General features: G+C 29.8%; 2 protein-coding genes and 1 long non-coding RNA gene across 3 annotated transcripts; 1 reads left to right on the forward strand and 2 right to left on the reverse strand.

The window, feature by feature from the left end:
• Positions 1-3,867: 3,867 nt before the first annotated feature.
• On the reverse strand, positions 3,868-5,180 carry LOC107940803 (dehydration-responsive element-binding protein 2A). Its single transcript, XM_016874257.2, has 2 exons — positions 4,783-5,180; positions 3,868-4,700 (listed from the first exon to the last, which is right to left on the reverse strand). Exon 2 carries the CDS (start codon positions 4,671-4,673, stop codon positions 4,014-4,016), a length of 660 nt encoding a protein of 219 aa, XP_016729746.1. The 5' UTR covers positions 4,674-4,700; positions 4,783-5,180; the 3' UTR covers positions 3,868-4,013.
• Positions 5,181-7,650: 2,470 nt separating this feature from the next.
• LOC107940801 (uncharacterized) lies at positions 7,651-8,822 on the reverse strand. The gene is made up of 2 exons (XR_001695504.2): positions 8,282-8,822; positions 7,651-8,039 (listed from the first exon to the last, which is right to left on the reverse strand). It is a non-coding gene; the product is annotated as an uncharacterized lncRNA (long non-coding RNA).
• Positions 8,823-20,697: 11,875 nt separating this feature from the next.
• Positions 20,698-25,934, forward strand: LOC121212161 (E3 ubiquitin-protein ligase WAV3). Its single transcript, XM_041084465.1, has 2 exons — positions 20,698-21,430; positions 23,687-25,934. The coding sequence occupies exons 1-2, from the start codon at positions 21,179-21,181 to the stop codon at positions 25,613-25,615; spliced, it is 2,181 nt and encodes a 726-aa protein (XP_040940399.1). The 5' UTR covers positions 20,698-21,178; the 3' UTR covers positions 25,616-25,934.
• Positions 25,935-26,780: the final 846 nt, after the last annotated feature.

The raw sequence follows: 26,780 nt of genomic DNA on the forward strand, positions 1-26,780 counted from the left end.
TGTTTTTGCAATTAATTTTCTATTTAATCAAGTTTGTTGGATTCACATATAATATATATTGGTAAAACTACCTTATTTTAGGAGTCAGATTAATTTTGCTCTTATTACTTAAAAAATAAATAAATTAATCCTTGTACTAAGAGTTAGCAAATTAATCCTTATTACTTCAAAAAAATTTTATGTGAGTGACATGGAATTAAAAGATGAGTAGGATTAAGCAAAAGTGTTATGGAGGTCCTTGTACTAAGAGTCAGCAAATTAGTCGTTATACGTTAGATCATAGAGCAAACCGGTCCTTCTATTAAAAAATTCATCAATTTCAATTGTTGGGTGATGACGTGGCTGATGAAGCAACTAGATAGTGACACTTAGTGTGTTGTGTGTACCTCATATTAATGTGACCTTTTTCCATGTAAGCAACTATTTTAAAAAAATTGAAAGTCCCAAAAATAAATAATTTTTAATAATTGTTTAAAAACTATGTCCAAAATGAACAAGGATAACCATGTCCATTAATCTTGTTAAGGCAATTCAAGCCAAGAACAAAGTCTTAATTCAAGTGAATTACCTCAAAGTTTTCTTTACCTTTCCATTGACCAATCTGTAGCTCAACTCATTGTGTAACCCCTACAGTTGGGATCTCTTTGGAATTTACTGTTTTGTTCTTCTTAGTCGATTTGCTAATTGAGAGACCAAATTTACCCACAACTTTTTCAGATATGAACAAGTTTGATGCCCCTGTATCAATAAAAGCACCCCTTCTTTGACTTGCAATGTTGATGTCCACAAACATCAACCCTTTCTGCTTACAATCCCTCTTCGTTTTTGTAAAATTGAGTATCATTGATCCAAGCTTTAAAGTCTTACTTTTTGGCTTCGCTTTCTCTTCTTTATTGATCACTAAATATCTTGAATTGCTTTGGATAGTCCCATATCTTATGCAGACCACAACATAAGAATCAATTCATTGACTTCTTTTCATTCTCTCTGACCCTCTTGGCTTCGATGGAACTCAAGATCGAACCAAGCTTCAATGGTACTTTTTCTGGCTCATCATCCCCTTCGATGGTAGAAAAGATATATCATTTCGAACAATCCCTTACAATATGTTGACTTTCACAAAGGAAGCATCTCACTGACCCCTTTGGTTTGTTGTTGGACTTCCACTTCCTATTATATGGTTCCCCGTTACCACTATTGTCGCTGTTATTCTCAACCTCCCTTTTTTCATCTCCCCCACCATTTCCCTTCTCTTTGGGCTTGGAAGGCTCAAACTTGTCTTTCCTTAAAATAAGCTCAATTAAGGACTTGCTACAATCATGGCTTTGGAAAGATTTTTGACCATTGATATTGCAATTCTTACATTGCCCAAGGCTTTAACCCATCCATAAAGGAGAAAAACATCTCATTCTCACCCAATTTGGAAATTAGGAGCATGAGCTCATTGAACTCCCGCACATACTCCCTAATTGTGCATTGTTGTGTAAGCCAATGCAACTTAGCTCTAGCCTCATCCTTGACATACTCTAGGTAAATTGCCCCTTGAATTCACTTTGTAACTTCTCTCAAGTCCCAATGGTAACTCCACCTTATTTTCCATCTGTGGACCTACGATGCCACTATAACAAAGCGATACTAGTAAAATATATAAAAGTAATATTTACCTTAGTAGCATTATTCTTGATGTCTTTGGCACAGAAGTATTACTTCATTCCCACAATAAGTTGTCCACATCCTTTGCAAACCTCGGCTCATTGAACTCTTTTAACTTCGAGACATCTACTTTAGGCTCAGGTGCCCTAACCAACACCTCATTACCCAAAGTTGCTTTGCCGATAACGTTATTATTACTCTTCAATTTGTTCCTTCAAGGCTAACATCAAGGTCTTGAGAGCATCATTCTTCTCAATCAACTCACCCAAAGCAGTATTGAGGACCCATTGCATCGCATCCACATTAGTATTGAGGGACTTTGCCACTTGTTCCTTAAGTTGATCTTTCCTCGATTTCAGCTCTGTGGTATGCCCATCAACTTCCTTAAGGGTCTCCCTCACATCACCTATAGAGTCCTCAAGTTTCGCAACTCTACCTTCCAAAACTGACGACATATCCCTCGAGCAGCTAGCTTTCTTGCCCCCACCACGAGTCTTTATAGGTTCAACATACTCGTCTACTTCTTTTGTCATCTTAATTGGTGCCTTCAAACCTTAGCTCGGATACCAACTATCACAAGGCTAAAACTTTAGTTTATCAAATCGTGTGGCCTTAAACGATTTCTTTGTTTCAAATTCGCTCAAATTAGCTTAATTCTCGAAAATGAAAATTCACAAAAGAATTTCACTAAGCCACCGAAATAAAGCAAAAGCAACCTGAAAAGATAAAGAGACTTGAATTGAATAGAAAAGCCACAAGAGAATAATGACACGCCAAGTGTTTGACTAAATGCTTTAAAAAATATTCTTTTAACTCAAGAATGAAGTGATTACAAATGAATGGGAGGACTCTATTTATAGTTGAGATCTCCCAGATCCAACAGTATACATCGAATTACATCAATGACTGAGATTAGTTTCCATCTACAATTAGAGGATCGTAAGGGTTTAACCTTTATACAATCTTATCCTTTAAGATTTACATTAACCATGGTAGCTCCAGTTTTACTGGAGTGTTTCACTAGGCCATCAAGGCTTCAAGTAGAAGAATTTCTCCATGGTTTCAACGAATCGAGACAATTCAAGTAAATCAAATGAACACCATTTAATCAGTTGACCTCTATGAAACAGTCTGTGTACATTTGTCACGGGTTTCGATCCGCAGCTTGTGACATTCTAAAAACGGTCTATTAATCACATTAGATAATAAATATTAAATATATTTAGAAAATTTACAAGTAAATAATCTTAAATATATGATAGTAAATTGTTTGATTTTTTGCCATCCATAATATTTTTTTTTCTCTTTGAAACGATTCCAAATTCATCAATTCTCTTATAAAAAGCACATAGATAAAGTAATCTAGTTTAAAATAGTTTCAACTTAACTGGATTCCAAATTTATTGGGATTCAATATAAAACAAACGTAAGCACTAGAAAAACATGTGGTTGGACATAGATTCAACTTCTGAAATGGCTTTATGTGCATTCATTCATGTCAATATTCTGCAACTTTACACTGCTTGACATGGATCTCTTGATCTGTTCCTTTCAAACATCTGTTTTCAAAGTATTCTTATGCCTGGATGGAATTAAATCAATTCCTACAACTGTTTGTCATTTGTCCAAATTTGCTCAAATCATGATACTTCACGAAAACTCCAGAAATGGTTGCTATGATGCAATAATTTAGCAAAGCAATGACGTCAAAAGTTTGTATTTTTGTTTATTTGGTGGTAGATACCTTAAATTGTAATTTTCTCACTTAAACAATAACAAAAAATATTACATCTAGCTTATTGATGATAATTCGATTAACATATGTATTGTTGTCAATATAAGAAAACGTAAATTCAAGTACGCTAAAACGCATTATTCTTCTAAGATTAGGGATAGACTATAAATAGTTAATTTTATCAAAAAGAACACACTAATTTAGTTATTTAAATTCTGAATTAAATTAATATCACAAGTTAACCAAACACTAACTTAATTATGTAAATTATAAAAATATTTATCTGTAATTAAAATAAGCTATATATAATAGAATTTGAACTCACACCTATTAGATAGTAAATTTTATTTATTTATCATCCAATCAAAATTTAATTTTTAATATATTTTATACATTTTTTTAACTGCACAATTTATCATTTTTATAAATTATTACTTAAGCTATTGATTAATGATACTAACTCAAGATTAATTATAATATTATGATGAACAATTATACTTCATTCAATATTCTTAATATAATGTATTTACATGTTTAAATTTCATATTACATAATATCGTATATATTTAACGTTTTTATAAAGATTTTTGTAAATAAATGTATAAAAAAGAATGTTTGACACAAGTCAACCAAGAAGCTCATCTATACTAAAACACTCATCCTCGTTAAAAAGCCATCCACCATCCCACACACTAATGTTGTTATTCCCTCCACAATTCAATGCAATGTCATCCTTAAACTCCAATCCATTAAGCCAACTATAATCCATCTCGTTCATGCTCTCATCTTCTTCAGCTGCTACTTTCGCCTCCTCCCTCACCTCAGCGTTTACATCACTTGCCGTAGCCGTAGTAGACTCCGAACAAGCTGATGTGGTAGTAGTAGGATCGGAACTGTGTGGCATGTTTAAGATAGCTTTTTCACCATACATGGTCTTAGCAGCTTCATCATAAGCTAAAGCAGCTTGGAAAGCAGTGGGAAAAGTACCGAGCCAGAGTCGTTTTCCTTTATTAGGAACTCGAATTTCAGCTACCCATTTACCCCAAGTCCTTTGTCGAACACCTCTGTAAATACAATTTTGATTTTGAGGACCTCCTTTGCCTTTCATACAACCCTTTTTTGAACCCTTTGCAGGGGGTTTAAGGGCTTTTTTGGTATCGGAATTTTCACTCCATTGTTTCAATGTGTCAGCTACTGATAAACCATTTCGCCTCTTCCTTTTTCTAGAAGAATCCGAGAACAGAGGAATACCCACATTCGGATTTTGATTCTCGGAAAAACCCATGGTTTATTTCTCAAAATCTATGAAAATCTGCAGGTATTTTGAAGTTAGAAGAGGACCCCAAATAACCCAGAATAGGGAGACAAAAAAAAAGAAGAAAAGGAAAACGAACCTGTGTAAAGAACAGAAGCAGAAGTAAGAAGAAGACCAACAACCTTATTTATTGGGTCTGTGTTTTTTCTTTTTCTTTTTTGTCTAGTGATCTTCGAAACTGTGTTTTGTCGAAAAAACTGTGAATTATTGTGAAGAACTCTGGTTACTTGGAGAAAATCCGCAGAGAGGGAAATACTGCGAGCCGAAAGAGTCTAGAATCGACTCTCAGATATTTAAATATTTCCGTTGTGAGATATTTTCACTTTTTTTAAATATTTTATAGTGTTTGTAAATGACGTGCAGATTTTCAATCGCTCTTGCACGTGTTACTCGAATCTTCCGAATTTATCTAGGATTTTCTCGTTTCCTTCTCTTTTGACTCCAAGTTTTTCATTAATTTCAGATTTGCCACTGGACTGTCCAATTAAAGGCCCAAACTGAAATTATGTACCGTAAACTTTAATTTGAAGCCCCAAGCACCCAATTTTAGTGACGAGGGTTGAGACTGAATATTGCTAAATTTAATATTACCTTCTATTTCATTATCACCTCTGTAAATGTTATATGTATTCATTATCATTCTGTTTTAATTTAATTTTTACTACTTATCTTTAATTTTTTTAAATATTTTTAAAGTAAAGTAAATATTTAAATATAATTTTTTTTAATATTTAAATAAAATATTTTTTTCTATATACGTTATTATATTTTTCCTTTTTTAATAGTTTATTTATACAAGAATAAAATAATAATTTTATACAGTAAAGCAGGTTGGGGCAGGACAAGTGATTATCGTTATGTTCCATACTTATTATCCAAAAGAATAAATTAACCCTGCCCCATCCGCATCCACTTTTGAAACAAAAAATTTATGGTTTGGAATTTATTTATTCCGCATCTGTATCCAACAAGATTGGCTCGGAATTCATTGGGTGATTCGAATTTTACCATCCTTATCCAAATTTAATCTGGGTGGGACAAGATTGGTTCGGTCCTATCAATTTTTTTATTTTTTTGGATTTTTGGGACCATCAATTATAATTTGATTTTGTTTGATTTCCTTTTTTATATAAATTTTTAGATTTATTTTGACAAAATAAATTTTGTTTTGTGGCTTTTAGATATTATTTTGTATAGTTTCAAAGAGTTTTTTTTTATATTTCTAAAATTTTAATAAAAAATAATCAATAACTTTTATATGATATTTTTAAAAAAAAATATTTTCTATAAAACTTTTTATAAATTAGATGAAAAATAACATACGGTTTAATTGGGGTAACTGTAATTTTTTAACTTGTATTCAATAAACCGTTCAAATACTTCAACTCAAATCATATTTATCAATTTTTTTCTTAGTCCACCTTAATTATGAGTTTCATTAAATATGATAGATATCATAAATTTGTATTTATTTTGATAAATAAATTATCTTTTTATAATTTAAAAAAGGCATAATGATTTATTTGGCCCTCCGACATTATAAAAAAATCATTTAAACATTTCATTTTTCACTTTTTTTTAACCTTTAAACTTGTGTTTTTTTGTCAAATTACCCCAAAATGGATGAAAAGGTTAACGTTTTTTAAACTTCGCTGATGTGACAAACACATGGATTGCCACATGGATGCCACATCAAAATTTATTATTTTTTTAAAATTTTAAAAAATTAATTAAATGTTGACATGTCATCGAACATGGTAGCAAAGTTAACAATTCCATCTATTTTTGGGTGATTTAAAAAAATGTAATTTTAAGTGCTAAAAGAGGCAAAAAAAAAATAAATGGATGCTAAAATGACATCTTCTCTTCTTCTTCTTCTTCCTTTTTTTATAAAATTGGAGGGTCAAAAAAGTTATTATACCTTTTAAAAAATAGTAATGAGAAAGTATTTGTAACACATTTTACCATTTATATATCATTAAACAATTTTCCTAGACACTCCTTATTAGGGATGGCAAAACCTGAACCGTCCGATGGATTTCGAATTGGTTCACTCCTTATTAGAGATGATTAAAATTCGATTGAATTCGAAATATTCGATAAAAAAATTAATTTTTTAATTAAATAGTTCTAGTTAATCGAGTTATTTGGATCAACTTGAATAAAAAAATCAAAATTTTCGGTTTAACTCGAATATGAATCACACAATTCAAGTTATCTGACAATCCAAATAAGAAAAGACAAAACTATGACATTTTGATAAATGATTACTTTTTCTAAAGTTAAAAGTCAAAATCATTAAATTAAAAGAAAAAATTACATCATTTTGATTAATGTTTACCTATTAAGTTAAAAATAAAATATTATATTATTTATATAGTTAAAAAATATTGTACTTCGTCTACTAGTTAAATAATCGATCTATTTAAACGCAATATTGAATATAAATAATATGATTTGTTTACTCGACTCGACTCAAAATTTTTTAACTTGATTCGAAAAAATTTCAAATTGAATTTGATTCCTAAAATAAGATTTGTCAACGCGACTAACTCAAAATTTTTTTATTCAATTCGACTCGATTGCACACTAACCCCTAACTTGTAGTAAAATTACGAGAGGACACGAGAATAAAGCAAAGTGACAAACTCTAGTAAAATAATAATAGGAAGATATAAAAGGAACCTTGAGTTTTTGTTTCTATTTTTAAAAAAATTTATATATTTTTTCTTTGAATTTTATGTATTTTTTAAAAATTCTGAAGAAAAATTTAAAAAAATTTATTTTTTAAAAATTGATATATATATATATTTTTACTTTTTCTTTATTTTATTTCATATAGTAAACATTTGGTGTGATTTGGCATTTTCCAACCCATCATATAAATCTTTTCAAGGGACAAAAAAAAAATTGGACTAATGGATATAGCGATTTGCAATTCAAGAAATAAATTAAATAATTTTTTTTTTCAAATATCAAAATGATGATATAGAGGTGTTATTGGATCGGGTTAGGTCATGTAAATCGTAATGGGCTAAACTTGTTCAGCCCATGACCCACAAATAAATAAACAGAAATAAAAGTATATATTTTTTTAACAACCCAAGATTCAAAAAATAGATGCCCAAACACAACTAAACCCAAACCCTAAATAACCCAAATGAAACCTAGGCCAAAAGGGCCCAAAACCTTAACACTTTCAGCCAACCTAGGAAACCCTAGCCCCTAATACTTGCAACAGCCGCTGCTCCAAAAGCCTCCGTGTCCCACGCCACTCGGACCTCTAACGCCGCACCACTCACACCTCCACGTTAGAGCTCACGTCCACCACGCCACCTGCAATGAAAAAACAGTTGTAAAAAGGCTATAAAAGCCTCCAAAAATCATTGTAAAGGGACGGTTTTTTTAATACACGAAATAAAGAGCAATCAAAGCAGAGAAACTTTTTTAAAGGTGTTCTTTTATTTTTTTTACTCTTTTGAGTTTTTTTTCGTTTTATTTTATTATTATTATCATTATTTTTCTTCTTATCATTTTTTTCTAAAAAATGGAAAGAAAATAGAAAAAGGAAATTTTACCTTTGGCGACTGCACGTGTGGTGGCGCGTGCGGCGCAGTCTTACCGGTCCCCTGGCCGGATTCTGGAACCCTTCAGAGAAAATAGGGTGTTTTTTTCCTTTTATTTTTTTGAAACTGAGGAGAAGAATGAAATTTAAAAAAAAAATCAGCTTTTATAGTAGGCCAAAACGGCATCGTTTTGTGCCACAAGCCCAGGCGCCAAAACGGCACCATTTAGGCACACGACCCGCTCACGTTACCCGACCCGGGGAGGATCCTCGTGTTTTCATTAATGGACTATTTTCCACTTTAGCCCTTCCATTTTTTAGAGTTTTGCAATTTAAATTTTCTTTATTTTTAATTTGGCCCTAAAAATTTTGTTTCTGTTTTAATTTGATCCTTGGGCCTTTTAAATGTGAGTATTGAGACGACGCCGTTTGGGAATAGGGTATATTTTCCCTGTGAGTCCCTCCTCTATGACGCGCGTTCCAATTCGATCCATAGATTGGTCCTATCCTTTCATTATTTTAAAATTGGCCACCAGAATCTCATCTAAACTCCATTTTAATCCCTATGCGCATGTTTCTTTAAGGGTTTACCCCTACATTTCATTTTTGGTTCTGATTTAGTTTTTTTATTTGGTTATTTATTTATCTATTTCAACATTTTATATTTTTTTTTGAATTATTTTATTCGTTTTTTATTATTTACATTAAAATGGTTCATTACAAATCATTATATTGTTTTATTTTGTATATTTATTGGTTAATTTAAACTATTTTCATGTATTATTTATTTTATTTTTTTACGTATTATTTATTTTAAAAGTTGTTTTATGATTATTTATTTTAAGATATTGTATTTTATTGTTTCACGCTTTTTATATATTATTCATTTCAAATTTAATAAATTTGAATTTATATATATTAGATTAAGTTGTTTTTAAATTAATTTTCTTTTCCCTTTTTTAAAATCAGTATTTTGCATATCGATTATTTTAAATTATCTTATATTGTTGCTATTGATAGAAATTATTTTAAATTTGTTTTGTTATATATTACCTATTTTCATCCTGCTTACAATAGTTTTTTTTTTTTACTTTTATTTGCTTTTATTTCGTTGTTCAAAACCTTTATTTTTTTACTCTTTTCATTATTTATTCAAATCTTTTTCATATCCTCTTTTATCCTTTATTTTGTTAGATATACCATTTTGTGTCATCTCCACCAATTGAAAATGTTTAGATTATATAATATGTGTTTATTGTGATCACGGGTATTAGAATTCTTTATTAGTTGTTTGTGATTAAATGTTGTGGCATTTTGTTTATGGATTATCACTTTGCGTTGTACACTATTGTATTTTATTCACCTAAAAAGTCATGTTTTAATATCATTTAAGTTTAAAATCGTTTTACTTAAAAGTTTCCAAAATTAGGCAATACTATATATTTAGCATTGACAAGGTTGTGCGCTAACTTACTGGGTTCCAATTTTTCTCGTTGAGTTTGAGTAACCGAGTACCATTTTCAATCAAAACGTGCAAGTTTCAAATAAAAGCTTATTCTCAGGATTTCGAAGTGTTGTGTCTTAACTCACTGGATATGGCTCTTTGTATCTCGAGATAAGGATTTCTAAAAAATAAAGGCAATGTTCTATGTTTGGAATTTTGAGAAATTGTGCCCTAACTTACTGGGTTCCAATTTTTTCTCAGTTGACTCAAATAATTGAATATCTTTTTAAACTTCACTGCATGAGTTTTAAAAAGACAAGCTTGGTTTCGAAAATGTGAAATGTCGCATCCTAACTCATTGGGTATGATGTTTTATTTCTTCGAAATAAGAGGGTCTTAGTATCCAATTTAATTTGCTCAAGTGTTCTTTTTAAAATAAAAGGTCCATATTCTAAAATCTTTTCAAATTTTTGACATTAGAACATTAATTACCCAATTAGGTACCAATTTTGGGCGTTACGAGGGTGCTAACCCTTCCTCGTGCGTAACTGACTCCCGAACCCATTTCTCAAATTTCGTAGATCGAAGTCATTGTTTTAGTAAATTAAAATGTTTTATTAAAATGATCAATTTCAGGGTGATCCGATCACACCTCGGAAAAGATCGGTGGTGACTCTTTTTTTTTTGTTTTTAAGTCGACTCCCGTTTTTCAAAATTTAAAATGGTTTTGACATAAGTTACCTAAGCCAAAATTTTAAGTTTGGACTTAGTCCAACTCGAAAAACAAGCTTATTTTTTTTTATCATTCAACCCAATTTAAGAAATATAAAGTTGAGCCCGACTCGGTCTATCTATATTTGATTTTTTAGATTATTTTTATTTAAAAAAATCTTTTAAAAAATATTATACACTAAATGCACCAAAAAATACTAAAATAAAAGTTTTCTAACATATTAACAATACATTGAAAATATTTATATTAAAAAATACTACCATAAATATAATAAATATTTTATTATATTAAAAAGTAAATATAATAAATATTTTATTGTATTAAATATAATTTTTAAAATTTTATATTTTGGGTTGGGTTATTTAGTTGGGTAAGTTTTTATATTAGATTTTGAGTAATGAATTTAATTGTTATTGGGTTAATGATTTAATATAAATATATATAATTAATATTATTTTTTATAATATGATATATTCGGGTTGGGTCAAGCCAAAAAATATTGCCTAAGGCTCAACCCATATAGAAAGTAGGCCTTAAATTTTACCCAAGTCATTTTTCAGGCCTTGTATTTTATTCAAACTTTCTCATTTTTCGGACATACCTTAGAGCCTAGACGAGTGACCTAGCTCATGAGGAGGTGTAATACAATACAACTTTAAGGGATAAGTCAATTTTTAATCCTATAATTTATTTAAAAAAAACACCCTATCTGAGATAGGGGTATTCAAATGGTTAATCGAACCGAACTAATATTAATCAAAATAACTGAATTTTTTAATCCTTTAACAGTTAACCAAACTAAATTTTTTCAAGAATAATTAGTCGAACCGAATATTTCGGTTAATTTGGTCCGAAATTTATTTATTTTTTTGTTAAAACAAGTATAAAACATATAAAAAAAATTGATAATGTTCATTTGACCGATTTAATCAAATTAGCAATAGCCTAATACATATTATATATATAATATTATTATTAAGTTTGATTAATTATTCGATTTTGAATTGAATTAACTGTTAACCAAAATTTCAAAAAAAAATTAACCGACTTCTGACCGAACTATATCGATTAACCGATTTTCTTTTAAAGAAAGAAAATCTAATATTTGCTTATGTAATCATTCAAAAGCTTTTCAACTTTTACAGATGAATTGTAATTTTGCAAAATTAATTTCATTACTGAAAACCCTAATTGAAGGAGTTATTTGCGCTAACTTTCACATAATAATCTAGAGCTTCCTTTATGATGGGCTGTCATACATTAAAAAGTAAAAATAAATAACAATAATAATAAAAGATTAGACATTTGCATGCATTCACAACAAAGCATAAGCTGACAATGTAATGATAAAGCAGACATAGCAAATTTTGGAAGACATGATTTTGCATTTAAGAATTGGACCCCATTAAATGCATGGATTAGGTTTGACTTATTGATGATCAAATGCATGTGACATCATTATTCATGATTATGCAAACCCTCAAGCCAGTTGTTTGCTTTTCTTTTTTCTTAGTGTTTTTTTTATTTGTTTAAAAAATTAAAACCTTTAATCTTTTATTATAATAATGTTTAGGGCTTTTTAGTTATGTCTGACGAGGCTCAGTAAAAATATAGTATTCAGGATTGAAACAAAGGCGGTTCTTGAATGCCTGCATTTAATAAGGGGCAAGGGTTTCTAACAATTGAAGTTCGAATGTGATAATGCTCTATTGGTGAAAACGATTTTAATTGGTGGATCTGTCGATAGTAATTTGATGGAATTATGCGTAATACATTGTCTATTTAATCGGAGTTAGAGGGTACATATTCGTCATGTTTCAAGAACCCAGAACAAAGTTGCAGACTATTTGACCAAATATTATGCTACAGGGTTCACAGGATTATATTTATTTGCAAAGCCACCTCCTTCAATGTAGAGTCGATGTTTCAATTTAGTTGTCATTTTATAATCGCTTAATATTCTCTTTATCTAAAAAAAAAAAACCATCTTGATTGTGGTAACACAAGTCCCATAAATTTTTATAAAAAACAATTATCACTTCATCAATAATAATTTATTAAAATATTTTTATAAATATATTTTTAATGTAAAATAATTTCATTTTCTCAATTTGTTTATGATTATTGATTCTATTGAGAATATTAATAATAAATTAACTATAATTTAAAAAACCTAATCACACCAGCATAATGCATATCTTAATTAGAGTTTCTAGAACAATCGATGTTTATAAGAGAAGAGGGTCAAAACCCTTATATGTAGCTTGTATTGGTCTAAATTGAATTACGTTTAATTTATTATATCAAGAAAAGATGATGGATAATCGATGATCCTCATGGATTATATTGTTAATATAATCAAGAAAGATATGGTTAGTGTTAGTATCAATTTTTTTTTTATATGTGCAAGACAGTCCATATTCCATAGTTTTTTAATGACTATACCTTAGTGGGGGGCACCATGAGAGGGGGAAAAACCCTTTGTAATTAGGGTTTTTTTATTAAAAAAAAAAGGAATTTCAGCTTTCTAGTTGACTTGCCCTAGAAAGTCTAACAAATTTAGAGAATGGTAAAAAGGAAAGGGGAATCCTATCCCCTTCACAAAGGTGGATTCTTTTTATGAAGGATTTTTTAAATAAAGGAAGAGTTAATTTAAAAAAATTGAAAAAAAATTAAATTTAATTAAATTTTGTGTCAACAAAAATTACAAAAAAATAATTTTTAATTTATTTATAAAAATTTAAAAATATTTTAAACAATATATAAGGAAAGTTAAAAATTTAAAATAATTTTAAAATAATAAATTTTGGGACCTAAATAAATTAATTAATAATTTAAGTTTATCATACTATTTTTCTTTCTTTGAAAAATTTGAAAAAGTTTTCAAATATATACGGTTTCAAATTTGTTTACTCTAACCTAAAATTAGTTATATTGTAACAAGATTTTAATTTGACATGTTTAATTTAACTCGAACAATTTCACTCAACTCGAATTTCATTTCACTCAGCTCAATTCAAAAATATTTTAAATCGAGTTAGAATGATAAAATAAAACTCATTAACTCAACTCGATTTAGTCTAATGATTACCCTATTTTTGATAATGGATCTCCACTCATTGCAAGGAGCCTCTTAATTCATCAAAATTTATCTCATATTTTTTGGGTTTCTTTTTTGTTCATAAATTAGTAATAGGCATGGGTGGTCATAAAAAGAGGGCTAAAATTAAAAGAAGTCATTGTCTTGGTTTGCATGTTGATGTTCCTTTGTGGGGGAGAGGAATAACTTTTTTTTCCCATTTTAAAAAGAAAGGGCAATTTATTTTATTTATCCTTTTAAAAGGTTGTCTTTTGAAGGTTTAAAAGTAAGTGGGAATAGGAAACTCCACTCAAATTCCCTTATCATTTACAATCTTACTCTTTTATTTATGTATTTTCTTTTTACAGTCCATGTAAAGTATTCATTGAAAATGGTAGTAAAAATAATTATAAAGCAATAAGAAAGTAAATGAAATTTTATTTGACAAAAATAAAATCCAAGTCGAGTCGAATGGAGTAAAATTGTTTGAGTTAAAGTAAAAAATTAAACATGTTAAATTAAAATCTTATTACAATATAACTAATTTCATGTTAGAGTATGTGAATTTAAAACCATATATATTTGAAGAAAAAATTCAAAGAAAAATAGGAAAAAAAATTAAGATAATTTAGTATGATAAACTTGAATCATTAATTAACTTATTTAAGTCCCAAAATTATTATTTTAGACAATTTTTAAAATTTTAACTTCCTTTATATATATTCTTTATAATTTTTTAAAAATATAAAATATGAGATTTTTATAAATATTTTGAACTTTAAAAATTATATTGATTTTTTTTTGTAATTTTTGTTGAGAGAGTGAGATTAATTTGCTCATTTCCAAATTTGATAGGGAGCAAATTATTTGAGTTATTCAAATTGTAAAATTCAACTTGAACTCGAAACTCGAATTACTTATTCAAGTTGACTTGAAAATTTTGAATAACTCGAAATTCGATTTTTATTTTATTTTTTCGAATTGAATTGAATTTTGTTCACCCCTAATTAATACGTCAAAAGCATATTACATCCATTTATTTATTCATTCACCAAAAAGGTATTTAATATAGAATTTTAGGTATAAATTCCATACTTAAATTTAGGGATGGCAATTATTGAAAATTAGCTCAATTAGCATAGTTATTATTTTAACAATTTAATAGACGTGAGTTTAAGAGCGCTTAAGCACAATTATTTTTTAATTTAATAATTTAGAATGTTATGAATAATTTAGAAATTGTATAGAAAATATTAAGGAAGACAGGTTACCATACAAAATTTAATAATTTGAAAATTTCAATAATTATTTAAAAGTACATTTAATATTTTTCTCCAGTTTTGAATATCAAGGAGAGGAATGCTTAAAATTAAATGTTTAAATTGAGCACAAGATTTTGAACACTTCCTTATTTTTACACTTTCAACCAATCCAGATTAATGGATGAAGATTTTTGGGCATAGACTTCCACAAATATGAACACAATGATTTTATCAAACCTATATGAGAAGGGTAAATTTTAAAAATAGTCACTTTTATTTATCCCATATTACATTTTAGTCACTTATGTTTGAAATATTACGTTTTAGTTATTTATGTTATCGTTTTGTTACGAAGTGGTAACTTTGTCGTTAAGCTCCATTACCTCCCTAATGGTAGTCCTACATGGTAGTCCAAATGGATTTTAAATGCTAACTTGGATATCCAGTTGGGATGAAAATAAGTTTTTAATAATTGAAAATTTTCAATTAATTACGCTTTGAACTGAAAATAAAAAATTGTTCGTTTCCTTTTTCTTTTAGTTTTCTTTTCTATTTTATCTGAAAAAACTCATCCCAACTAGATATTCAAGTTGGCATTTAAAATGCATTTGAACTGCCACGTAGAACTACCGTTACGGAGGTAACGGAGCTTAATGGTAGAGTGACTACTTCATAACAAAATGATAACGTAAGTAATTGAAACGTAATATTTCAAACATAAGTGTTTAAAATATAATTTGAGACAAACAAAATTAATTATTTCTATAATTTACCATATGAATATTATTTTCGAAGAAAAATTCTAGATTTCCCGCCGGAATTAATGAATACGTCTTTTTCTTAATCCAGAATATTGAGAATTTACCAAAGCTAATGTTTTATTGTTTTTAATATAAGCTGCACAAATTTCAAATAAAAAAAATTAAGGCAATGTTGAAATTTTCGTGCCAAAAGTTTTGACCATTGAATACCAATTTTTGAGGAGATTAGGGTTCACAGACCAAGGTTTTTGTAAGGAACACTAACGACAGTGCTATTAACAACTTCAAATTATTTTTCAATACTTCTAAAATAACGAATAATATAATAATTTATTTGAGCTTCTAATTTTATAAAAAAATTATTTTCGTTTAATTTTTTATTTTTTTAGTCTTTAAACTTAAATTATTTATCAAATCACTTCAAAATGAACAAAAAAATTAACGTGTGTTGACGTGGCATCCATGTAGCAGTCCAGATGTAGCCACAACAACAATTAATTACTTTTTAAAATATTTAATAATATTAAGAAAATTTATATATTTTTAATATTTTTTAATAATTTTAAATAATAATTTACGTGTATATATCACGTCAATAAAGTTAACAAGTATTAATTTTTCATCTATTTTGAGAATGTTTTGACAAATAACGCACGTTTAAAGGTTAAAATAATATTATTTAATTATTTATTTAAAAATATTATTATTTAATTATTATCTTAAGAAGTTTTAGTTTTGGTGGGCATCGGACCTAGGAAAGTTCAACATCATTATTATTTATTACGATTTATTGGCCTTTGCTAGGTGTCTAACACAAATCAATGTGTATTTGTCTATTTGACAATTTATTTAAGGAACTTTGTGCCATAAGAATTTTAAAGAGAAAAAAATATCCTCTTTTACCTATAAAGATTAAAGCAAAAATTAATGCTGGCTAGTACACGTAGCTTTCATTATATTAGATTTCTTTTATATATAATAAAAGAAGGTAATTTAATGCCTTAAATCGATTTATTTATATAGAATTCTTTATAGGGTTTATCTAATTCCCTTAGGTATCTAGGAAATTAGTTTATAATTGTGAATAAAAATATCTTAAAGATAGAATAACTATAGGAAATAAAAAAATATATAAAAATTTCAAAAGAAATTAAAAGGAGGTCTTCAATCTTGATGTAAATTTACTTCAGAGTTGGCTCCAATAGTGTTTGTTTTCTTCAATATTCTCATGGCCTTCTCCTCTCTTCTTCTATTTATTATTTATAGATTTTAGAATGCTCAGAAAGTTTAAAAATTATGTTTTTTCGTGTGTTTGAGATGTGAATCTCGAAATCAACACATTTTTGACACATGGCTGTGTGTCCAGCACATGTAGCTCCTGAAATCCGCTCTATTTGTCTAATTTTTGCTCATTTTGCTCCCAAATGCTCTCTTAAGTATAGAAACATGAATTCAAATGATTAGGAGTATAAGATTTACCAATATGCATAAATAATCATCCCAAAAACGCATTAAGAACGAGATTAAAACATGTTACTTTTATCAATTATCAGTTAGTTGATAAGTTATAAAGGGCTAAAATTGAAAAATTTTTCATATAATTTTTAAAGTTAGACTAAATTGACAGGTTTTGTAAATGTTGAGGGCCAAATTAGTTGAATATTTTAGTATTAGAACTAAAATGAAATTTTTTATAAACATTGAGAGCTAAATTTGTTGATTTTTCTATATTTAGGATCAATTTGATAAAATGTATAAATATTAGAAGACTAATTTTATTACTGAACCAATAAAAAATTTATAAAATATTTAATTTCAAATAATTTAATGATTAGAAAACTATAACTCATTTCAACTCTTAAATAAAAAATTAAACGTGCTACAACATACTGAAACTCATATTCTCCTGAACTAATAACGATGCCAATACTAACTAAGTCAAGACTCAATCCACATCGAATAATACTTAAATATTAAGGAAAAAGAGCAAATAGGGTTGACATAGGATGAGGGAGATCAAAGAAGAAAAAAAGAAGAAAGCGGCTAAGTTTGGTCTGGTGTGATGATGTGCACGTGTGTGTGAACACACATGTAATCATGTCATGCGGAAAATGCTACGCCATTTACCATTATTACGTTGCCCACCTTACTGATTTTATTTCTGCTTTTGACTGTATGCCTCCTCCATTGCCCTCTTTCTCCAAAACAATCATTCCTCACATACTTCCATCATCTACCGCCACGTGGACCAATATCATAAAAATTTACTCAAATTAATCCGTTGAATTAACAACCCATAATTTATTTAATCAAATATATAATCTTCCCAACTAATTAAAAACTTAATAAAAAATATAAAATAATTTAAATTTATTTTTAATAAAATAATTATTATACATCCATTAAGTTTATATTAAAATTTGCACCATTCAATAAAAAATATATTTCTATTAAATATTTATTTATATTGAATAATTTACAAATATTTTATCATAATAGTTCATTTACTTTATTAATAAATATAATGTATTTAAAAGTTTATTGAAATATTATTAATAATATAAAAAAATAATATTTGATGCACTGTCAGTGCATAAATCTCATGTATCATCGTTAAATAATTACATGACACATCATTACATAAAACAAAAAATAGTGGAGGACTTAGAAATAAATATTAATATTTTTATTTAAATTTTATTAAATAATAATTAATTATGAATAAACATTAATAACTCATGGATTTAGGATCTGGGTTTAATACAAGGGTAAAATTATCATTTTCAATCTATTCCATTCCTATTCAGTAATATTATTTTATTAACCAAACAATGTAATACTATTATAAGTCTATTCTATTATAATTCTATTCCATTCCAATGAATCAAATGTGCCGTGAGTGATTACATATGAGGATGAAGACCTCTATTTATAGTTAAATTCCCCTAAATTTAACGGTATAGTTTAAATTATATCGACGGTTGAGATCAAAGACTATCTATAATATGAGAGTCTTAAGAGATTTAAACACTATACAATCTTATCTCTTAGACTTACAAAATATTCACCGTGATAATTTTAGTTTTACTGAAATGTTTCACTCGACTACTAAGGCTTCAAGTAGATTAAAAATTGACATGTATCTCTTTATTTAAAATATTTTTTCAATATTTTATTATATCCCTATAGGATACTTGTCAACCTTTTAACTCTGCTTATGGAGTCTAAGTGTACCAAATAATTTATCTTTCTTAAAACATTAGAAAATTGATATAATTTTTAAAATATTTTTATTATAGTATATGTACTATAACGTGAAGATATTATCTTTTTTGGACGCGGTTGAAAAATCACACACCCTCAAATTTTTCGATGGTTATTTTTACAAAGGTAAAAGAAATTCAAAATGTCTAAATAAGAATCAAATATTTTTAAATATCCTCAAATAAAGTCTTTTCGTGCACTTCGCCTAGTTTATAGTACAAAATTATGTATACATTGACTTATTTAAAACATAATATATGTCAACTGAGACGTGTACGACTTAAAAAGGAAAACAAAAAGAAAAACATAATCTAAATCTATACAATATTTGAAAAGCTCTTATTTGAGGGCACTGAAAAAGATTTAGTTATTATTTGATTTTTGTAAAAAATAAATACAATTTCATTTTCTCCGCTTCAATAAATAAATATTTTTTAATGCAAAACAAATAAATAATTTGAATGGAAAAAATCATTAAATATATAAAAATAAGTAACATAAATAAATAAATATTTTTGAAAAAAGACTAAAAATAAATATATATTAATAATCATACAAATAAATATTAAAATAAACTAAATGGGGTGTGAATAATATGATTTAAATAGTCAAAATAAGAGGCTGTAGTTGAAAGGATTACACAATTGGTCATTCACAGAAGAAGGGTTAATGTTATATTCCAAATTGGTTTATTAATTTTATGAACTTGAAATTTCACACACGATACTAATATAATATAATATAATTACCATTTAATAATTAATTATTAATATAATAAAATTAATTTGAAATTTTAATTTTAAAAATATATAAAATACGAGATGAATTGGTAAGGGACAGTATAATTTGGCAAAGAGACATTGATTACTAGAAAGTATGATGGAATGTTTCTCCCATTTGCTAAAGTTGAACAAAAAGTCTGATAGTTTGCCATTCGTAATAAGAATATCAATTTCCAACTTTGATAATAAATTATTAAATTTATTTTCAAAAATAAAAATAAAACAATAATATCAGATTTTGTAGCATCCAAAGATATATATATATTATATTTTCATCAGTTGAGTCTTAACTCGATTTGTATGTGTGTTTTTGTTAATATGAAAAGATGTGAGTTTGAATGCATTAAATGTATTATTTTCTTATTTATATTTCAATTTAATGGATAAATTATTTTATGGATCATTCTCGCTACATCATTTATGTTTCATTTCCAATTATTTAATGACATTCAATAAGAATTTTCATGTTATTGATACATAATTTTGATAATTCTTTTACTTGAACCTTAAATCTCGAACCCTAAACCCTGAAATCTTAAATCTTGCATTATAAATCCTAAACCTCGAATCTTAAATACTAGATCATAAATCCTAAACTTAAAATCTTAAAACCAAAAACATGAACCATAAAATAGGTTAAACATTGAACCTTAAGCTCGGAATCGTGACCCTAAATAGGGTTCAAGTTTCAGATTCGGATTTTAAGATTTTAGATTCTAAGGTTTAATTTGAAATTTAAGATTTAAAGTTTTGGATAAATTTTATTAAAATCATGTATCAATAATATAAAAAATTATTAAAATATCATTAAATAATTAAAAACAGACCTTAAATGATATAATAGGATAAGTTATAAAATAATTTCTTAATTTAATGATTTTTTATTTTTTAATTTATAAATCATTCCCACAACTTTGAAAATACGGACAACAGAAAAATATTACATTCTAAAGGAATAAACATTAAAAAAAGGTACAGCGATAATAGATATGGTAGTATTAATTAATTAATGGAGCATTATAAATTATATAAAAAAAAGAAAGAAAAAAGTAGAAAAAAAAAGAGGTTTGCTTTCTACTATTAAAGCAAAACGTGGTTTTGGACCTGTCCCAACATCATCAACAACAAAGGTCAAACATTTCCCAAATCTCAATAATAAAAAAAATCCCATACCTCTCAGCTCAACCCCTTTCTCCTTCCCTCTACAATGGCGGCCACTAACACCAACAAGAAACCGAGTATTGTATTTGTAATCCTTCTCTTCCGATAACCCTGACTTAGTCCCTAGCTTTGACATTTTACCCACTACCAAAACAAAACTACAGCTTTATCAATCATCTTTACGTTTAAAGTTTAAACCTCTATCTCTCTCTTCTCTTTATATATATTTGTTTTCTCTTGGTTTTTGTGTTCCATTTTCACTTTTTTTTAAAGACCCTCCCTTTTTTTTTTCTCTCTCTGTCTTTCCCATTCTGAAGAACAATTCTGTAAAAGATAGCAACTTGACATAAGAATCAACTTCAAGATCCAGTTTTTAACTTTGGGTTTTTGTTTTTAAGTTCTGAAGACTTTATTTTGAGTCAAAATGGGTAGTAAATGGAGAAAAGCAAAGTTGGCTTTGGGTTTGAATCTTTGTGCTTATTTGCCTAGAACTTTAGATGATGACGATGATGGTTATTCTTCACTTCCTTCTACTGAGAGGTTATCTGATGCTGCTTTGTTATCTCCTTTAAGCTCGGTAAACATGGCAGCTTCTGGGCCAATGACTCCTTTGCCTTCTGCAAATGGTTTAAGGTTGTCTAAAAGTTTGTCTAGAAGTGCAAGCAAATCATCCAAGGTTTGGTTCTCTCCTTTCTTATAATGTTTTTTGAGCTATGCTTTTGATAAATGAGATTTGTTGGAGGAGTTAAAACTTTAGTAATTTTTTTCCCCTTTGGATGGTTTCCAGTTTCTTGTTTTGGTTGGTGAGAATGGAGAAGAAAAACATATAGTTAAACGAATTTCTTTATACCAAATTACCAAGTTCTGTTTTGATTTTTTTTTTTGCAATTTTCCTTTTTCTGTGTGTGTTTGTTTGCTTGTTGTAAATTGTGGGGATAGAGGGATGAAGGAGATAAAAAATTATTGATCTTGGTTTTGTTAGTTTTGTGTTTGAGGTATTTTGGATATTTTAGGCTTGTCTTATTTATTGCTTGGAAAAAGGAGGAAAATGAAGTTTTGGGGGTATTAGGCTTTCTATTGTTTAGCTACTAAATTCTAATGATAAATAAGGTTGAGGGGTTACAGTTGTAGTATCTGTTTGGTTCCTCAGAAAAACAAAAAAGGGCTGGAAAGAAAAGGTTACGTAGTTTTGGTAATTGCTTTTGTATTTATTTGAAAAAATAGAAAGCTAAAGGCAGCTAGCTATGTTACCATGAATGGTATGCGTTTGTCATTGTTGTTAGTACCATTTGCTGAGCTTGTGGTTAACTTATTCAGGCTGATGATGCTGATATTTCCAGTTGAATAATAAAGATCTCTACTTGGTTTATGCTTTGCAACGTAAATGATTGCTGTATCGGTTTAAAATATTTCTCTTTATCAGTTGCCAGAAGAAAAATCTATCTGTTTCTCTTGCAGCTCCAATTATGTTTATAGTTCATGTATTTTCCCTTCGAAAGTGATAGGGTGAAAGCCTCTGAAATTTCTCAATGTTCCGATGATCATGACTGCGGCTTAGTTAAATCTTTTCTTGTTTGGTTGGCACAATTGAAAGCATATTTTCTTGTTTATCCAGCTAGTGCATCTTTTTCCATGTTTGTGTTAGGAAAATGTCTAACTGAATAAATTAAGGATAGTAGTGTGGTCTGATCATTCCGGTCTTATTTTAACATTTTTCTATGATTGAGTTGGTTTATTGATCTAACTAGTTGAGCTTTGGATTTTTGCTTGGTTAATGCACAAATCCCTTTCAGGACCACTTTTAATTGCATTACTAGTAAAAGATGGCCAAAAAGATCTACCTTTCCCTTGTGAGAAAGAAAAAAAAGTAGCTTTGCTTGATGGCCTCGTATTTCAACTGTTAAAATTGCTACCTTTCTACCATATTATTTCCATCAAATAATTGTAAAATAAAAACAAGGAAAAAGAAAAGAAATACCTAAAAGCATAACTTGATATCCTTTTTTTGTCGTTAATGCGCCTTTTGAATTTTAAAGCAGTTGTTGTAAAGATCTGGTTCATTTATAGTAGTGAATAGTTTCTTGATAATTTCTCAAAAGTTCTTTGATTCTTAGCTTTATTTCCTTAATATTCCCTTTATTTGTTGGATACCTAACATTGACTTCTTTTTTAACTTTGCTAGGCTGATTAGTTACAGCCTAATCTATTTTTGTCCCTTTTTGTTTTGTGCTACTTTTAGCTCTGGCCCAAAGTAAAATTCATTCACACCTAAACCAGATTATTCTCAGCAATTTTCACTGTTTCCTTTTATCCTATGTTGCTCCAAGTCTTCATTTTTCTTGAAGTGCTTGTGTCTAAACACTTGCATCCAACACATATCCAGATACGGGAAATGGGTTAATCACCCTCTAAGGACTCTTCAAATACATGAAAATCTTGGAAAAGGAATTGAACATAGTTGTGCCTTGGCACCTACTCATGTTCAAAACTAACAACCGAGTCCAAGTGATGTATTTTTTAGGCTTGAGAATTTTTTTTTGATGATTTATCTTTCTTACAGAAAATGAAAAAAAAAGGTGCAGCATAAAACAATAAAAACTGCTACTCTTTGGATCATACCTAATTCCTAGTGTTTGTATAGTGGCAGTGGCACAGCCATAGATGTTGCTATCCTAGTGTTTGTATCCTTCGTTAATTTTGTTATGGAAAATTGGATTTAAATTTGAACAACTGTCTTTGATCATTAGCGCTTATGCTTCTCCTGGATGGTTAAGAATATAATACATAGCAACAGAAGAAACCGGTTATGTTTGATATTATATGTGCCTTGCTTCTTTTTCTTTGGCTGAATGTTCTCCAAAGATTTCCTTTTTTTAACGAAAATGAAATCTATTGCAGTTGATGCTAATTTTGTTTGTTATATGTGTTTCAGCAAACATGTTCAATATGTTTGATGAAGATGAAACAAGGAGGTGGCCATGCAATTTTCACAGCCGAGTGCTCTCATTCTTTCCACTTCCATTGCATTGCTTCAAATGTGAAGCATGGTAATCAAATTTGTCCGGTTTGTAGAGCAAAATGGAAAGAAATCCCCATGCAGAGTCCTAGTTTGGATCCTCCCCTTGGCAGGGCAGCCGTCAATCCCGTTGGTTGGCCACAAAATGATGCTTTGATGACCGTAGTCCGTCGATTACCTCCACCTCGTAGAGATTTAAGTCGGCGACATGTTGTACCGTTATTTCAGGCTCCTGAACCTGGTGTTTTCAATGATGATGAATCATTGGATCACCTACCAGTGGTTGCTGAGAGTACGAATGCCTCAGATAACTCATCCCTTAGAACAATAGAGATCAAAACATACCCAGAAGTTTTGGAGGCACCAAGGTCCAGTTCATATGATAATTTCACGATTCTTGTTCATCTTAAAGCTGCTGCCACAGTTGCAAATCAAAGTTCCAGCCGAAATCATGCTAGCTTGCCACAACTGTATCAAAACCCTCGTGCTCCTGTTGACCTAGTCACTGTGCTTGATATCAGTGGTAGCATGGCTGGCACCAAGCTTGCATTGTTAAAGCGGGCAATGGGGTTTGTAATACAAAACCTTGGCTCCAATGACAGACTTTCAGTCATTGCCTTCTCTTCAACAGCTCGTCGCCTCTTCCCCCTTCGTCGAATGTCTGACGTGGGGCGGCAGCAGGCACTCCATGCTGTTAACTCTCTGGTTGCAAATGGTGGTACCAACATAGCTGAAGGCCTGAAGAAAGGTGCCAAGGTAATGGAAGACAGGAGGGAAAATAATCCAGTTGCCAGCATAATACTTTTATCGGATGGGCAAGATACTTATACTGTCACTGGTGCCGGTGCAAACAAGTCTCAACCAAATTACCAGTTGCTTGTCCCTCTGTCTATGCATGGGAGTGATAACACAGGATTCCAGATTCCAGTACATGCTTTTGGTTTTGGTGCAGATCATGATGCTTCATCAATGCATTCAATTTCAGAGATCTCAGGAGGGACATTTTCTTTTATTGAAACTGAAGCTGTACTCCAGGATGCATTTGCGCAATGCATTGGTGGTCTTTTAAGTGTTGTAGTTCAAGAGCTGCAAGTGGGTGTGGAGTGCATGAATCCAAGTCTTTGCCTTGGCCCGCTTAAAGCAGGCAGTTATCCAAGCCGAGTAGCAGCTGATGGAAAAACTGGAGTTATTGAGGTTGGAGATCTCTATGCTGATGAAGAGAGGGATTTTTTGGTGTCGGTTAAAGTACCAGCTGAGTCTTCTGAATGTGAAACCTCGTTGCTAAAGGTGAAATGTGTTTATAGGGATCCCTTAACTAAAGAAATGACCAATTTGGAGAGTGATGATGTTAGGATTCAAAGGCCTGAAGTAGCTGGGCAGGAAGTAGTGTCAATTGAAGTAGACAGGCAACGCAACAGGTTCCAAGCAGCTGAGGCAATGGCAGAGGCGAGAACGACAGCTGAACTAGGAGATCTACCAGGTGCTGTTTCAATCCTTGAAAATTGTAGAAGGGTGCTCTCCGAGACTGTTTCAGCCAAATCTCATGACCGACTTTGTATTGTGTTGGATGCTGAACTCAAGGAGATGCAAGAGAGGATGGCAAGCAGACATGTGTACGAGGCATCTGGGAGAGCATATATCCTCTCAGGACTGAGCTCACACTCATGGCAAAGAGCAACTGCAAGAGGTGACTCCACTGATGGTTCAAGTCTGGTTCAAGCTTATCAAACTCCATCAATGGTTGAGATGCTTACTCGATCTCAAGCAATGTTACTAGGTAGTCCATCAACTCAAAGGCTTGTCCAACCAGTGTGGTCACTTGGATCACAACCAAAGCCAAGGTAATAGTTTCCCGTAGCTGTTTTCCCTGTATTTTGCGAAATTTTGTTTGGGGAGGTGATTTTGTGGAAGGATTAAGAGTATTACATGTGTAAATGAATAAAAAATATATGGGAAGAAGGCAAAAGAACATATTTTGGGAGTAAAAAAGGAGAATAGGTAGGGTTTACACCATTTTGTATTTTTCTGTGTTGTTGGGGGGGTGTATATAAAGAGAAATTGCTTTTTCTCTCTGGGAAAATCTGGGGTTATGTGTTTGTTTTTTGTTGAAACGATTGTGGTGAGCTTTAACCTAATATATAATTACCTGCATCATTTTGTTTTAGCAAAACTCTATTGCCATCTCTCTTGCTAATATCGACTAGATGAGCTCTTCCGCTGACTTGGACACTTCTTTTGTACGTATATTTATGACTTAGTGCAAGTATCAGCCTATGGAACTGCAGTTTAATGCATATGATTTGTACCGTTGATGTAATCACCGGCTACTCATTGGTTGCTTGGTAGACGAACACCTCATATTTTCTTTGTTAAATGAAGACCACAGCAGTATAATCTGTGTCTCATGTTTGTGGTTGAAATTTAGAAAGTCACGGAAAGAAAGTTACGCGCAGAAATAATTGAGTTGAAATCAACCTATACTGCTAAATCCATTCTATAAGCATCTGTGATATGGAAAACGACAGTTTCAAGAGGAATATAAAGAGGGTTCAATGGCAATGGCAAAATTAATGTTATTTTTATTTTTGAAACATAGCATAAATTCATGGTTCTGTAACATCTTTGGGTACACAAATGGAATTACATGCAGCAGACCTTGATTATTATATAAATTCTCAAATGGAATGCATACGTCAATCTAAAAAGTTCAACATGAGTGACAGATTCTCAGCAAACTAGATTGCACCAAGAATCTTTCAGGATGTAGCAAAAAAAAAAAAAAACTGAGATTTTTCCACCAAAATATTGATGTTTTCAGTAGCTATTCAACATGATTAAGTACTTTGATGCACAATAACCTAAAGCGTTTTGAAGCAGTAAGCGATTAAGCCTGTAAATAGAGTATGGTTTAGTTTTGCTTATAGATACCGAATCATAGGTCCTGCCAGAGTAAAACATCCGCAAGTCATGTAAAAGTGAGTGGATGATTATTTTAGACTTTAAATAAGAT

The sequence above is a fragment of the Gossypium hirsutum genome, chromosome A13, assembly GCF_007990345.1.
Source record: "Gossypium hirsutum isolate 1008001.06 chromosome A13, Gossypium_hirsutum_v2.1, whole genome shotgun sequence".
NCBI classification, from domain to species: domain Eukaryota; kingdom Viridiplantae; phylum Streptophyta; class Magnoliopsida; order Malvales; family Malvaceae; genus Gossypium; species Gossypium hirsutum.